At 38.2% G+C, this 13,386-nt stretch overlaps 1 protein-coding gene across 5 annotated transcripts in view; it reads left to right on the forward strand.

Annotated features, from left to right (window-relative positions):
• The window catches only part of Invs (inversin), a 140,897-nt gene that overhangs the window by 16,746 nt on the left and 110,765 nt on the right, over positions 1–13,386 (forward strand). For 3 of the 5 annotated variants that reach the window (XM_021654105.2, XM_021654107.2, XM_021654108.2), the window contains exon 3: positions 3,348–3,514. In XM_021654105.2, the coding sequence (XP_021509780.1) occupies positions 3,348–3,514 (167 nt within the window). Of the gene's footprint in view, positions 1–3,347; positions 3,515–13,386 lie in introns of those variants that run through there. The other 2 variants (XM_060379888.1, XM_060379887.1) reach the window with 2 other exon arrangements.

Here is a 13,386-nt window from a genome sequence, read left to right on the forward strand (position 1 = left end):
ATGACATACTTAATAGTAAAATAATTTTGTTACCACCCTCTGCTAAGAAATCTGATACCTCTTATTTGGGACTAACTCAAATCTAACAGATTCCTTAAAGTTCAAGGCAACTGCTAATGTACTCTGTTTGAATAGATATATTTATACCAGACATTTCAATATAGATAAAATCATACAAAATATGGTATTTAGACCGGCTTCTTTCACTTAGCATATGTTTTCAAGGTCCATCCATGTCATAGTATATGTTTGATCTTGTTGATTTTGTTGAATATTATTTTAGTTTGTGGACCAATAGCATTTTTTTTTTATCCATTCATCAGCTAACTACTTGTGATTTCACTTTGGAGCTTTGATGAATAGTACCATTATTAGCATTTTGAGCCTGCTTTTACATGGACTGCTTCATTTGTCTCAGGTGCAAATTTGGGAATGGACTTGTTGCATCAAGTTGTTATTCTGGGTTTAATGTCTGGAAGAATTATTTTCCAAAGTGGTGATACCATTTAATATTCTTTCTAACAGTAGATGAAGATTTTGACTTTTCCTTATTCACATTAATATTTGTTATATAATATGCTTGTTATGATTGCTATTCTAGTGTGTTAAAGAATATACCTGTACAGTGCAGTTGAGATGGCTCAGTAAGTAGAGGTATTTGCCACCAAGCCTGATATTTGATCCTCAGAGCCTTCATGGTGGAAGGACAGAGCTGATACCCACAAGTTGTGCCCTGACAGAGCTGATACCCACAAGTTGTGATATGTGCTATATCGTGCATACATATACACATGTGTGTTCATACAATCAAATATTCTTAAATTATTTTATTATTCTTTTTAATTGTATGCATGTGAACTCAGTGTCCATGGAGGCCAGAGGGTTTTAGTCCCCTGAAGATTGAGTCACGGGCTGTTGTGAGCCACCCAGCATGGGTTCTGGGAATTAAAATTGGTTCCTCTGCAAGAGCAGAATGCACTGTTAACCATTGAGCCATTATCTGCAGTCTCTCACACACACCCAAAATTTAATTCACCTCTACATCAATTGATAGCCACAACATATAGTGTTGCAGTTTTGCTTTTCAGTCCTCAAAAATGTAATTCATAAAAGTGAGGAAAATAACTGCTGTATTTTCAGATACTGTTCAGTTATCATTCTTCATTCCCAATATTCTAGGTTTTTCTTTTATCACCTCTCTTTTTGAAGAACTTTCTATATTAATTTTATGACCTGTCTGATGGCTTTAAATTCTGTTAGTTTTTCTTTATTTGACCTTTATTCATGAAAGATTTTTTGACTAGGATTTATGAATTGACAGTTTTGGTTTTCTCCCAATACTTGAAAAATGTGCCCCGGCCTCTTTTGCTTCAATGAAAAATATTATGTCTTTTGAATGGCAGCTCCCCACAGGTGAGTGTTGGCTTTCTTTGCTGCTTTCATAATTTCTTTCTATGTCTTCAGCTTTCATAAGCTTGATTTGATTTACTCAACATAGATTTCTTTGGCTTTATTTTGTTTGATATTTTCTCAACTTCTTACATATGTGGATCTTCATCTTTTAACAAATTTGGGCCATGTGTAACCATTATTCTTAAATTGAGTTTTTACTTTTACTTTATATTTTCTAGATGTTTGCATGTGCATATACGTTTGTGTGTGGATTCAAAAGTTTGGGTATGTGTGTGCCATAGCACATGCATGTGGAGGTCAAATGACAACCTTGGGTATTGGTCCTTCCCTTCCACCTTGTTTGTAATGGTGCCTGGCTGTGCTCTGCTCTATACTACAGGCTGGATGGCCTGAAGTTTCCAGGGTTGTCTTGTCTCTGCCTCCCATCTTGTAATAGTAACAGTAGATTATAGGCTCATGTTACTGTGCCCAGCTTTTACTGGGTCCTATGGATTCAAACACATGTCCTCATACTGGTGTGGTAACTGCTTCTTCTACTAAATCATCTCCCCAATTTGTGAACTCTGTTTTTTTCTATTTTATTGTTTTTCTTACATCTTGAAACACTAATGCTATATTACCATCCTTTTTTTATTGATTTGTAAAATCTTCAAAACGGTTAAGTCTTTTTGTTTGTGTCTTTAGTGTTTGTTCTTCAAACTGAATAACTTCTGTTTAGAGATTCTTTCCTGTGCCATCTTCATTCTGTTCTTAAGCTGTTTGGTGAGGTTATGCTTTTGCTTATTTTATTGGTATGCACTGTTTATTTGAAATGGATCGCCGTATGAGCCGGAATGGTGCTGTCCACCTGTAGTCTCTGCACTGGCTAAAACAGGAAGATTATGACTTTGAGGTCACCATTGTCTACAGAGTGAGAGTCTGTATCAAATGTGTTCATATTATGTAATTATATAAGATTATATAGTGTATATTATGTGTGTCTATATCAGTAAATAAAGTTTTGCTTTGGCTTGCATTTCTATTTCTCGTTCTTTGCAGAGACTTATTTCCACACTTGTGTCAAGAGTATTGATAATTGATTGTTGGAGCAATTTTGGAATAATTATTTTAAATATTGTCAGGATTATAATATCTGGATCATCACAGTTACTCTTTTGTTAAGTTAGTATTTTCATAACTCAAGTTATTTAGTAATTTGCAACTATACCTTTGACATTTTATGTACTATGAGACTAGATTCTCTTTTTCTCTTCTATTTTAGATTAACAACTTGTTTGGGTTTACAATAAACATTCTGTTTCAATTTTATGGACTTTAGTTCAAGTGTCAACTTAGTTTTCAGATTCCTTGCAGGCTCATCTGGCCTTTGCAACTTCTGGGCTGTGTGTTCCAGGTTAGGACCTGGGCAGGATTCCACCTGTAATTCTGTTCCCAGAGCTTTTGCTATCCTGATTCTGGTTAGTTTCATAGGAGTTGTTCAGGTACACCATGATTCCACATGCCAGTTTAAAAAACTGCTTTCTTCAGGCTCTTCCTCTCCATATCCTCTCCCAGTCTCTAATTAAAAAGGAAAAGGCAATACCTCATTGCTATCCTTTGCTTAATTCAGGGTACCATAGCTGACAAGGCTCCTCCCAAGCAGCCAGTGGGCAGGAGAATGATGCATTGTTTTCTTTTCATCTCTCTACACAATCATGTGACAGGGCTACCTATGTCTCAGTCTTTCTCCACCATCTGCTCTCAGTATGTATAAATATAGGTCAATAAACTCTGAGCTTCAGTGGTCAATAATGTAGGAATGCTGATATCTACCACATAGACTAAATCAAAATGAAATAATATGCAGTATACTTAGCGTAGTACTGGAATTGTATCTCCTACTTATATTTGTAGTAAAGACAATTGTTAAATATCACTCTTTGTTGTATTTATAGGAAACCCAGCTCTGAAGGACAAAGAAGACCAATTTGGAAGAACACCACTTATGTATTGTGTGTTGGCAGACAGACTGGACTGTGCAGATGCTCTTCTGAAAGCAGGAGCAGATGTCAATAAAACTGACCATAGCCGGAGAACAGCCCTCCACCTTGCAGCTCAAAAGGTGAGAACTCAGATTACCTTGAAGAGGAGACAGTGTGGCTGTTTGTTATTTAATTGGTGGAACTCTACAATGAACAAAAAAAAAAAAAAAAAAAAAAAAAAGAGAAAGGAATGACACCTAGGCTTCTGGGAGTCTCCAAAAATAGTCCATGAACTGTGGGTTAAAGTGCAGATAACTGGGTCTGAGGAGATAGCTCAGTTGACAGAGTGTTTGCCTTACAAACACAAATATTCCCAGAACTTTTGGGGCAGTAGGGACCAGCAGATAAATGGAGACTCTCTAACTAGCCAGCCTAGCATAATCAGTGAGTTTTAGGCCCAGGAAGAGTCCCTGTGGGGGCAAAAAGGAAGGTGGATGGCACCTGAGAAACCGCATCTAGGGCTGATACATACTACAAATATACAGGTGCAAGCGTTCCTTGCACATACACACACACACAAAATCCAGGGAGATTTTATGGAGAGAAGACAAAGACTAAAAAGAAACACATAGCAGTGTTTCCAGTGATTGGGTTTAGTATTGTAAATGAACACAATCTTTGTGCTTGGTATAGTTTTCTTTTTTCCTTCATGAATATTACTTTTACAATTAAAAATTTTATTCTCTTAGAAATCTGTGGCATTAGAGCCATAAAAAATTTATTTTCTACTGTACTTTCAGATGTTTAAAAATAAAAAGTTATTGGAAATATCAGTGATTTCAAGTTTTTAAAGTCATCATTACAACAATTCAGATTTTTTGTTTGTTTGTTTTTTTGAGACCAGGTCTTACTATATAGCTCTACTGTCCTAGAACTCACTATGTAAACCAGGCTGACCTTGAATTCACAAGAGATCTGCCTACCTCTATCTTCCAAAGGCATGTACCACTATAACAGGTTCAGAGTTTAGATTTCTACGATGAAACACAGGAAAAAGATAAAACAAGAAGCTTCTAAATTAATTTAAAGACTTGCCTAAAAATCATTTCCCTCCATAAAGTTTTAGTTAGTAAGACATACGTGTATTTTTTTGTTACATTAGACTTCATATTTTTATAATTAAAAAAAATGAACATGAGTTAGATCCAGCATAAACCATTAGTGGTTTTTCCCATTTGGAAATATGACCAGACAGAGGTGATTAATTGAAGGGTTAGAAAAATACCTTTTCATGTGCGGAATGCATAAAAAGAGGCTGACATTAATACCTGCTGTCCACTGTGCACTTACCAGTGAGATCTGTCAGATTGCTTCCAGTTACTTCTGGATTGCTTTCATTACATTAATTTCTAAAAAACAAAACAAACCTCTTGTTTTAACCTCAGTTTTAACTGCTACTCAAGTATTTATAACCTTTCGCCTAGGCTAGTCAATTGCCTAAATTATTCCCTGAAAAATAACTATATTTACCTTATCATTAAAAAAAATTAGGAATGGCCCCAACATTAAGAATTTACTGTTCTTTAGACTTCTCATTATGAATCACTTAGGTATGAGATTCAACTTTTTAAAATGTAGGTTGGAAGACCCTGAGGTCAGGTAGATTATTTGGTGGGCTGGGTGAGGTGAGATAAGGATTCAAGTTGATGCTCTGATACTGAGAGAGCGTTCTCCTCACAGAGCTAATGGGACCAGCATGGCTGACAGAGGGGCTTGCCTCCTCAGCCGCGTCAGCTTTGTCAGATGCAGCACTGTTTCCTGTTGCTTTTTGTTTCTGCCTTAATTTGTGTTTTGTTTGTTTGTTTGTTTTGTGGGGTTTTTTTTGTTTTGATGGGTGGTGGCTCTGTCTATGTATGTCTGAGTGTGTGAGTGTGTCTGTGTCTGTACCTGTCTCTCTGTGTGTGTCTCTGTGTCTGTCTGTCTGTGTGTGTGTATCTCTTTGTGTGTATGTGTGTGTCTGTGTCTGTGTGTCTATGTCTGTATGTGTCTGTGTGCATGTTTGTATGTCTATGTCCGTGTGTGTCTGTATGTCTGTCTCTGTGTGTGTCTGTTTGAGTGTTCTGTTTTGAGACAGGATCTCACAGTGCAGCATTGACTGACTTCAAATTTGTGGCAGTTCTCCCTCTTCAGCCTCCCAACTGATAGAATTAGAGGTACAAGCCACAATACCAGGCTTCCTATTTTTATATTTTTTTATTTTTAAAATTCTTATTGTGTGCTATATATACATGGTGTGTGTGTAGGCATACATGTCACAGAGCATATGTGGAGGTCAAAGTCAGTTCTTTCCACCTTTACCTGGGTTTTGAGGATTGAGCTTGGACTTGACGGTCTCCAAGCTTCTGCTGCAAATGCCTTTGCCCACTGTCTTAGTTATTTTTCTGTTGCTGTGATAAGACACCATGACCAAGGCAACTTATAGAAGGAAGAGTTTATTTGGACTTGTGGTTCCAGAGAGTTAGAATCCATAATGGGAAAATGAAGGCATGGTTCTTGGAATAGCAACTGAGAACACAAACAGGAAGCAGAAAAAGCAAACTAGGAGTGACCCAAGACTTTGAAATCTCAAAGCCTACCCTTAGCAACATACTTCTTTCAGCAAGGCCACATCTTCTAACCTTCCCCTAATGACCAACAACTGGGAACCACATATACAAAATCTGATACCATGAGATACATTTTCATTCAAACTACCACATCCACTGAGGCATCTTAGTAGCCTTGGTTTCTTAATTATAGTTTTTATGGTGTCAAAGAATAAATAGAACTAAGACTTATATGTTAAAACTTATATAGCTGATTACATACATTGCACAGTTCATGTTCTTTCAAGTGTCTGATAGTTACATCACCCCCCATCACTGTTGCTTTTTTTTTTTTAAACATGCTTGCCAAGAACAGGGATGTGCTTTTTCAAGTAGGGTTCAGTGAAACCTAGCAGTGAGCAGCAGCTGGACAGTGGAAAGGCTGAGAAGTGATTATTTTAAAATTATCCTACATTTTCATTTTTTTTTTTTACTTTTTCTTTCTCTCTTTATTTTTTTAATTATTACAGTTTATTCACTTTGTATCCCAGCTGTAGCCCCCTCCCTCGGCCCATCCAAATCATACCCTCTCTCCCTCTTCTCCTTCAATACCCCTCTCTCAGTGCACTGATAGGGGAGGTCCTCCTCCCCTTCCATCTGACCCCAGCCTATCAAGTCTCATCAGGACTGCCTGCATTGTCTTCCTCTGTGGCTGCACTCCACCCAGAGCCAGCCACTGAGTTCACATCAGAGACAGTCCCTGTTCCCCTTACTAGGAAACCCACTTGGACACTGAGCTGCCATGGGCTACATCTGTGCAGGGGTTTTAGATTATCTCCATGAATGGTCCTTGGTTGGAGTATCAGTCTCAGAAAAGATCCCTGTGCCCAGATTTTTTGGTTCTGTTGCTCTCCTTGTGGAGCTCCAGTCCCTTCCAAGTCTTTCTTTCTTCCCCTTCTTTCATAAGATTCCCTGCACTCTGCCCAAAGTATGGCTATGAGTTTCAGCATCTGCTTCAATACCCTGATGGGTACAGTCTTTCAGAGGCCCTCCTGTCCTGTTCCCTCTTTTCTCCCACTTCCTCTGTCTATCCCATTTCCTTTCTGAGTGAGAATTGAGCAACTTCCCTAGGGTCCTCCTTCTTACTTAACTTTAGGTTTGCAGATTTTAGTATATTTATCCTATATTATATGACTAATATCCACTTAAAGTGGATATTATATACCATGTGTGTCTTTCTGCTTCTGGGTCACCTCACTCAGGATGATCTTTTCTAGTTGCCACCATTTGCCTGCAAATTTCATGATTTCCTTGTTTTTAATTGCTGAGTAGTATTCCATTATGTTAATGTACCACAATTTCTGTATCCATTCCTCCATTGGGGGACATCTGGGTTGTCCAGATTCTGATTATTACAAATAAAGCTGCTACAAACATGGTTGAGTAAATGTCTTTTGTATACTTTCTCATATTTTGAATATATGCCTAGGAGTGGTATAGCTGAATCTTGAGGAAGCATTATTCTTAATATTCTGAGAAAGTGCCAGATTGATTTCCAAAGTGGTTTACATTCCCACCAGCAATAGAGGAGGGGTTCCCTTTCTCCACATCTTCTCCAGCAAGCTTTGTCACTTGAGTTTTTGATCTTAGCCATTCTGATAGGTGTAAGGTGAAATCTCAGGGTCATCTTGATTTGCATTTCCCTTATGACTAAGGACATTGAACATTTCTTTAAGTATTTCTCTACTGTTTGATATTCCTCTGTTGAGAATTCTCTCTGTACCCCATTCTTTTAATTGGATTACTTGATTTGTTGCTGTTTAACTTTTTGAGTTCATATATTCTGGATATTAGCCCTCTGTCAGATAGAGTGTTGGTGAAGATCTTTCCCAGTCTCTAGGCTGTCGTTTTGTTTTGATGACAGTGTCCTTTGCTTTACAGAAGCTTTTCCATCTCATGAGATCCCATTTATTGATTGTTGATCTTAGAGCCTGTGCAGTTGGTGTTCTACAGTAAGTTGTCTCCTGTGCTAATGAGTCAAGGCTCATCTCCACTTTTTCTTCCAATAGGTTTAGTGTGTCTGATTTTATGTTGAGGTCTTTGATCCACCTGGACTTTAGTTTTGTGCAGGGTGATAAATATGGATCTGTTTGAATATTTCTACATATAGACATTGGTTAGACCAGCATGATTTGTTGAAGATGCTGTCTTTTTTCCATTGTATGCTTTTGCCTTCTTTGTCAAAAATAAAGTATCCATAGGTGTTTGGTGTTATTTCTGGATCTTCAATTCAATTTCATTGATCCACCATTCTGTTTCTATGCTAGTACCATGCAGTTTTTATTACTTTTGCTCTGTAGTACAGTTTAAGATTAGGGATGGAGATACCTCTATATAATCTATTGTTGTACAGGATTGTTTTAGCAATTCTGGGTTTTTGTTTTTTCATATGAAATTGAAAATTGTTCTTTCATGTTCTATAAAAAATTGTGTTGGTATTTTGATGGGAATTGCATTGAATCTGTAGATTGCTTTTGGCAGGATGACCATTTTCACTATGTTAATCCTACTGATCCATGAGCATGGAAGATCTTTTTATCTTCTGATATCTTCTTCAATTTCTTTCTTCAGAGACTTGAAGTTGTTTTCAAACAGGTCTTTTCACCTGCTTGGTTAGAGTCACACCATGATATTTTGTTATTTTTGGCTATTTTGAACGATATAGTTTCCCTAAATTCTTTCTCAGCCCTTTTGTCTTTCGTATACAGGAGGGCTACTGATTTTTTTGAGTTAATTTTGTATCCAGCCACTTTGCTGAAGGTGTTTATCAGCTGACGGAGTTTTCTGGTTGAATTTTTGGAGTCGCTCATGTATACTGTCATATCATCTGCAAATAGTGAAACTTTCACCTCTTCCTTTCCGATTTGTATTCCCCTGATCTCCTTTAATTGTCTTATTACTCTAGCTAGGACTTCAAGTACTAAGTTGAAGAGATATATAGAGAGAGTGGGCAGCCTTGCCTTGTCCCTGATTTCAGTGGGATTGATTTAAGTTTCTCTCCATTTAGTTTGATGTTGACTATAGGCTTCTATGTAGTGTCTTTACTATGTTTAGATATGTGCCTTTTATCCCTGATCTCTCCAAGACTTAGTGGAATACTCTGAAGAGTATTGGAGTTAGCCCTTCTTCAAAGGTCTGGTAGAATTCTGTGCTGAAACCATCTGGCTCTAGGTTTTTTGTTTATTTGTTTTGTGTTGTGTTTTTGTTTTTGTTTTGTTGTTTTTGAGGGAAAGACTTGATGACTGCCTTTATTTCCTTGGGGAATATTGGACTATTTAATCAATTTACCTGATCTTGATTTAATTTTGGTAATGGAATATATCAAGAAAATTGTCCATTTCATTTAGAGTTTCAAATTTTGTGGCATATAGGATTTTGTAGTAAGACCTAATGGTTGTTTGGATTTCCTCAGTGTCTGTTGTTATCTCCCACTTTTTGTTTCTGGTTTTGGTGATTTGGATAATTTCTCTCTGCCTTTTGTTAATTTGGCTAAGGGTTTGTTTGTCTTTTTTATTTTCTCAAAGAACCAGCTCTTGGTTTCATTGATTCTTTGAATTGTTTTCTTTATTTCTAATTCGTTGAGTTCAGCTCTTAGTTTGATTTTTTTCTAATTGTCTACTCCTCTTCGCTCTGTCTGCTTCTTTTTTTTCCCTAGGGCTTTTAGGTGTGCTGTTAAGTTGTTTGTATGTTTCCAACTCCTTTCTGAAGGCACTTAATGTTATGAATTGTCCTCTTTTCCAACTTTCATTGTGTTCTGTAAGTTTGGGTAAGTTTTGCCTTCATTTTCATTGAATTTTAGGACGTCTCTAATTCCTTTTTATTTTTATTTCTTCCATGACCCATTTGTCATTGAGTAGAGAATTGTTTAGTTTCCATGTGTATGTAAGCTTTTTGTTACTTCTGTTGCAGTTGAGGTCTATTTTTAGGCCATGGTGGTCTGATAGGATAGATGGGATTATTTCAATCTACTTGTATTTGTTGAGGCTTACTTTGTCCCTGAATATAAGGTCAATTTTGGAGAAGGTTCCGTGAGGTGCTGAGAAGTCATACTCTTTTTGGTTTGGGTGAAAAGTTATGTAGACATTATTAGGTCCATTTTGTTTAGGACCTCTATAAGTGTCATTGTTTCCCTATTTAGTTTGTGTCTAGATGGTCTGTCCCTTGGTGAAAGTGGAGTGTTGAATTCTCTCACTATTAAGGTGTTGGGATTGATGTGTGATTTAAACTTTAATAATGTTTCATTTACAAATGCAGGTGCTCTTATATTTGGGGCATAGATGTTCAGGATTGTGATGCCCTCCTGGTGGATTTTTCCTTTCATGAGAATGAAGTATTCTTCCTCATCTTTTTTGATTTGTTTCGGTTGAAAGTCTATTTTATTAGATATTAGGATAGCTACTCCAGTTTGTTTTCTGGGTCTGTTTGCTTGAAAAGCCTTTTTCCAGCCCCTTACTCTGAGGTAGTGTTTATCTTTGTTATAGAGGTGTGTTTCTTGGATGCAGCAGAATGTTGGATCCTGTTTCCGCACCTAGTCTGTTAGTCTTTGTCTTTTTATTGGCGAATTGAGTCAGTTGATGTTGATAGATAATAGTGACCAATTAATGTTAGTTCCTTTTATTGCAGAGTTGGTGTTGTTACTGTGTTTCTGCGTTTGTGTTCTTTTAATTTTTTGTTGTGAAGTTATCTGTATCCTGTGTTTTCTTGGTTGTAGTTGATTTCGTTAGATTGGAGTTTTCCTTCTAGTATCTTCTGTAGGGCTGGGTTGCTGTGTAGATATTGTTTAAGTTGAGTTTTGTCATGGAATATTTTGTTTTCTCTATCTGTGTTGATTGAAAGCTTTGCTGGGTATAGTAGTCTGGGTTGGCATCTGTGGTCCCTTAGAGTCTGCATGACATCTCCCACGGCCCTTCTGGCTTTCATTGTTTCTGTTGAGAAGTCTGGTGTAATTCTAATAGGTCTACATTTATATGTTACTTAGCCTTTTTCTCTTGCTGCTTTTAATATTGTTTTGTTTGCTCTGTAGATCTAGTGTTTTGACTATTATGTGATGTGAAGAGTTTCTTTTCTGGTCTAGTCTCTTTGGTGTTCACCTCTTGTATGTTTACAGACATCTCTTTAAGTTGGGAAAATTTTCTTCTGTGATTTTCTTGAAAATATTTTCTGTACCTTGGAGCCTATAATCTTCTTTTTTGTTTATTCCTATTATTCTTAGGTTTTGTCTTTTCATGGTGTCTTTGATTTCTTGAATGTTTTGTGTCAGGACCTTTTGTGATTTTTATGTCTCTTTTGAGAGATGTATCGATTTCTTCAATTGAGTCTTCAGCGCCCAAGATTCTCTCCTCCAAATCTTGAATTCTGTTGTTGATGCTTACCTCTGTGGTTTCTGATCTCTTCACTAGGTTTTCCATCTCCAAGAGTTTCTCTGTGTGTGTTTTCTTTATTGATTCTAATTCTGTTTTCATGTCTTACACCATTTCCTTCATTTGTTTGTAATTTGGATTCCTGTCCTAACATGATGGCCTCTATTTTTTGTTCATTTCCTCTCTATATGCCTCTAGATGTGCTTCTATATGCTCCTCTACATGTGTCTCTATTTGTTTGCCCATATTTGCCTATATTTCTTTGAGAGCTTTGTTCATTTCCTCTTTATGTGCCTCTAATAACTGACTATGCATAGATTTGAGATAATTTTCCTGTGTTTCCAATGAATTAAAATATCTGTTGATTTTTGGTGTTGCTGGTGAAGCCATGAAGTCCTGATTTTTGTTGGATATGTTCTTACACTTGCCTCTAGCCATCTGCTTATCCATAACTTTCTCTGTTTGTTCCTGGAGCCTGTACTGCAGACTGGGTCCGTCTGGCTCTGGAGTCCAGAGTATTTATTCTTCAGGAAGATGAGAGAGGTCCACTGGTTTAAGAATGGATGTAGATGCCTAGAAGAGTGGAGCATAAGCACAGGTGGGGGTGCTGGTGTGTTTCAGGGGCGCAATGCATACGCACAAGTGCCCTGAATGGCTCAGTTGCCCATAAGCCTGTGGCAGTGTTGTGCTCCAAGCATTCAGATTGTCTGTGTTGCACCATCTTGGCTCCAGGAATTGTTTGTCTAGACTCCACTGGGAGACCCACAGAACAGGGGCTTCAATGTCGAGAATGCTGTCCCAAGGATCCCTATGTTGCGCACAGTGGGGGTGTGGGTGGGAGGGATCAGATGTCTGACGGCTATGGTAGAGGGACCCTGGATCTGGAGCCCTGCACACACTCACTGGGAAGTGCACTCACTCATGTGCAGGCTTATGCGAAAAACACCAGGGTTCCTCCCACCTCCTTCCCCATTCTCTACTCTCAGATTTGGGCCCTTAGGGATAGGGGCAAATCAAAGTGTAAGACATCTGTCAGTGGTGTCCACTGTTTGGCCGCTGCCGTGCAGGGAGGCCCATAGTTGGTGCTGCCTTTGCCATCTCACTCAAGAGCACAGAGGCTCATGCTTGGGATAGCAGCCACCCGCAGCAGCAGCAGCAGCAGCAGCAGAACAGAGACTCCAGTACTTGTTTGGGAGGCTCCTCTGCCATCTCAGTCACCGAACCTCCCTGCTTGGGGCAGTGACAGAAGTCACAGCAGCAGCTGAGCAGGGAGGCCTGTGCCCGGATCCAAATAGTCCAAGCTCACGGGTTGTCCCCTCTAGCCCAGGAAGCCTCAATATCGATATTCTGGCTTCAGCCACTCCTCCGCTCACCATTTTCAGAGTTTTGGATCTTCTGTCCCTCAGATACTGTGCACGCTGGTCACCACCATATTAGAGCCCTCCTATCCTACATTTTCTTTCATGGTTAAGACTTTTAGTCCGTAACAAATTGGTTTTTGTATAGGGATCTATTCTCACTTTAAAATACATGGGTAATTAATTTTGCCACCACAAGTTCATTAATTTTCAGCCATGTAATATTAGCTGTGTGCTGGTGCAAGGCTTTTGTACAATGCATTCCATGTCCCCCCCCTTTTTTTTTCCCCTAATGAGAAGTCCTTTCTACAATGTAGTCATTTAGGAAATTTGAAAGGTTACATGATTTGAAGTATCTAAGGAGATTAACATGGTAATGAAAGCTACTTGAAAGAGGAAGAAAGTATAGGTGCACAGCGAGGTATAACAGTCGAGCCCGTGGAGGTGATTCTGAGACATACACCATGGAACTGTTGACTCAACAAGTAGTTAAAGACATTTCATAGGTAATCATGGTCGTGGAACTTGGGGGAATAAGAAGCCACCCATGTGTGTTATAGTTTGAGGCTTTTGGTATAGTCCCTACTAAATTTTTTTTTTTCTCATTTAATGAACTTCTTTACAAATACTGTTTATCCCAGTTAAATAT

The sequence above is a fragment of the Meriones unguiculatus genome, chromosome 3 (assembly GCF_030254825.1).
Source record: "Meriones unguiculatus strain TT.TT164.6M chromosome 3, Bangor_MerUng_6.1, whole genome shotgun sequence".
In the NCBI taxonomy this organism is placed as follows: Eukaryota; Metazoa; Chordata; class Mammalia; order Rodentia; family Muridae; genus Meriones; species Meriones unguiculatus.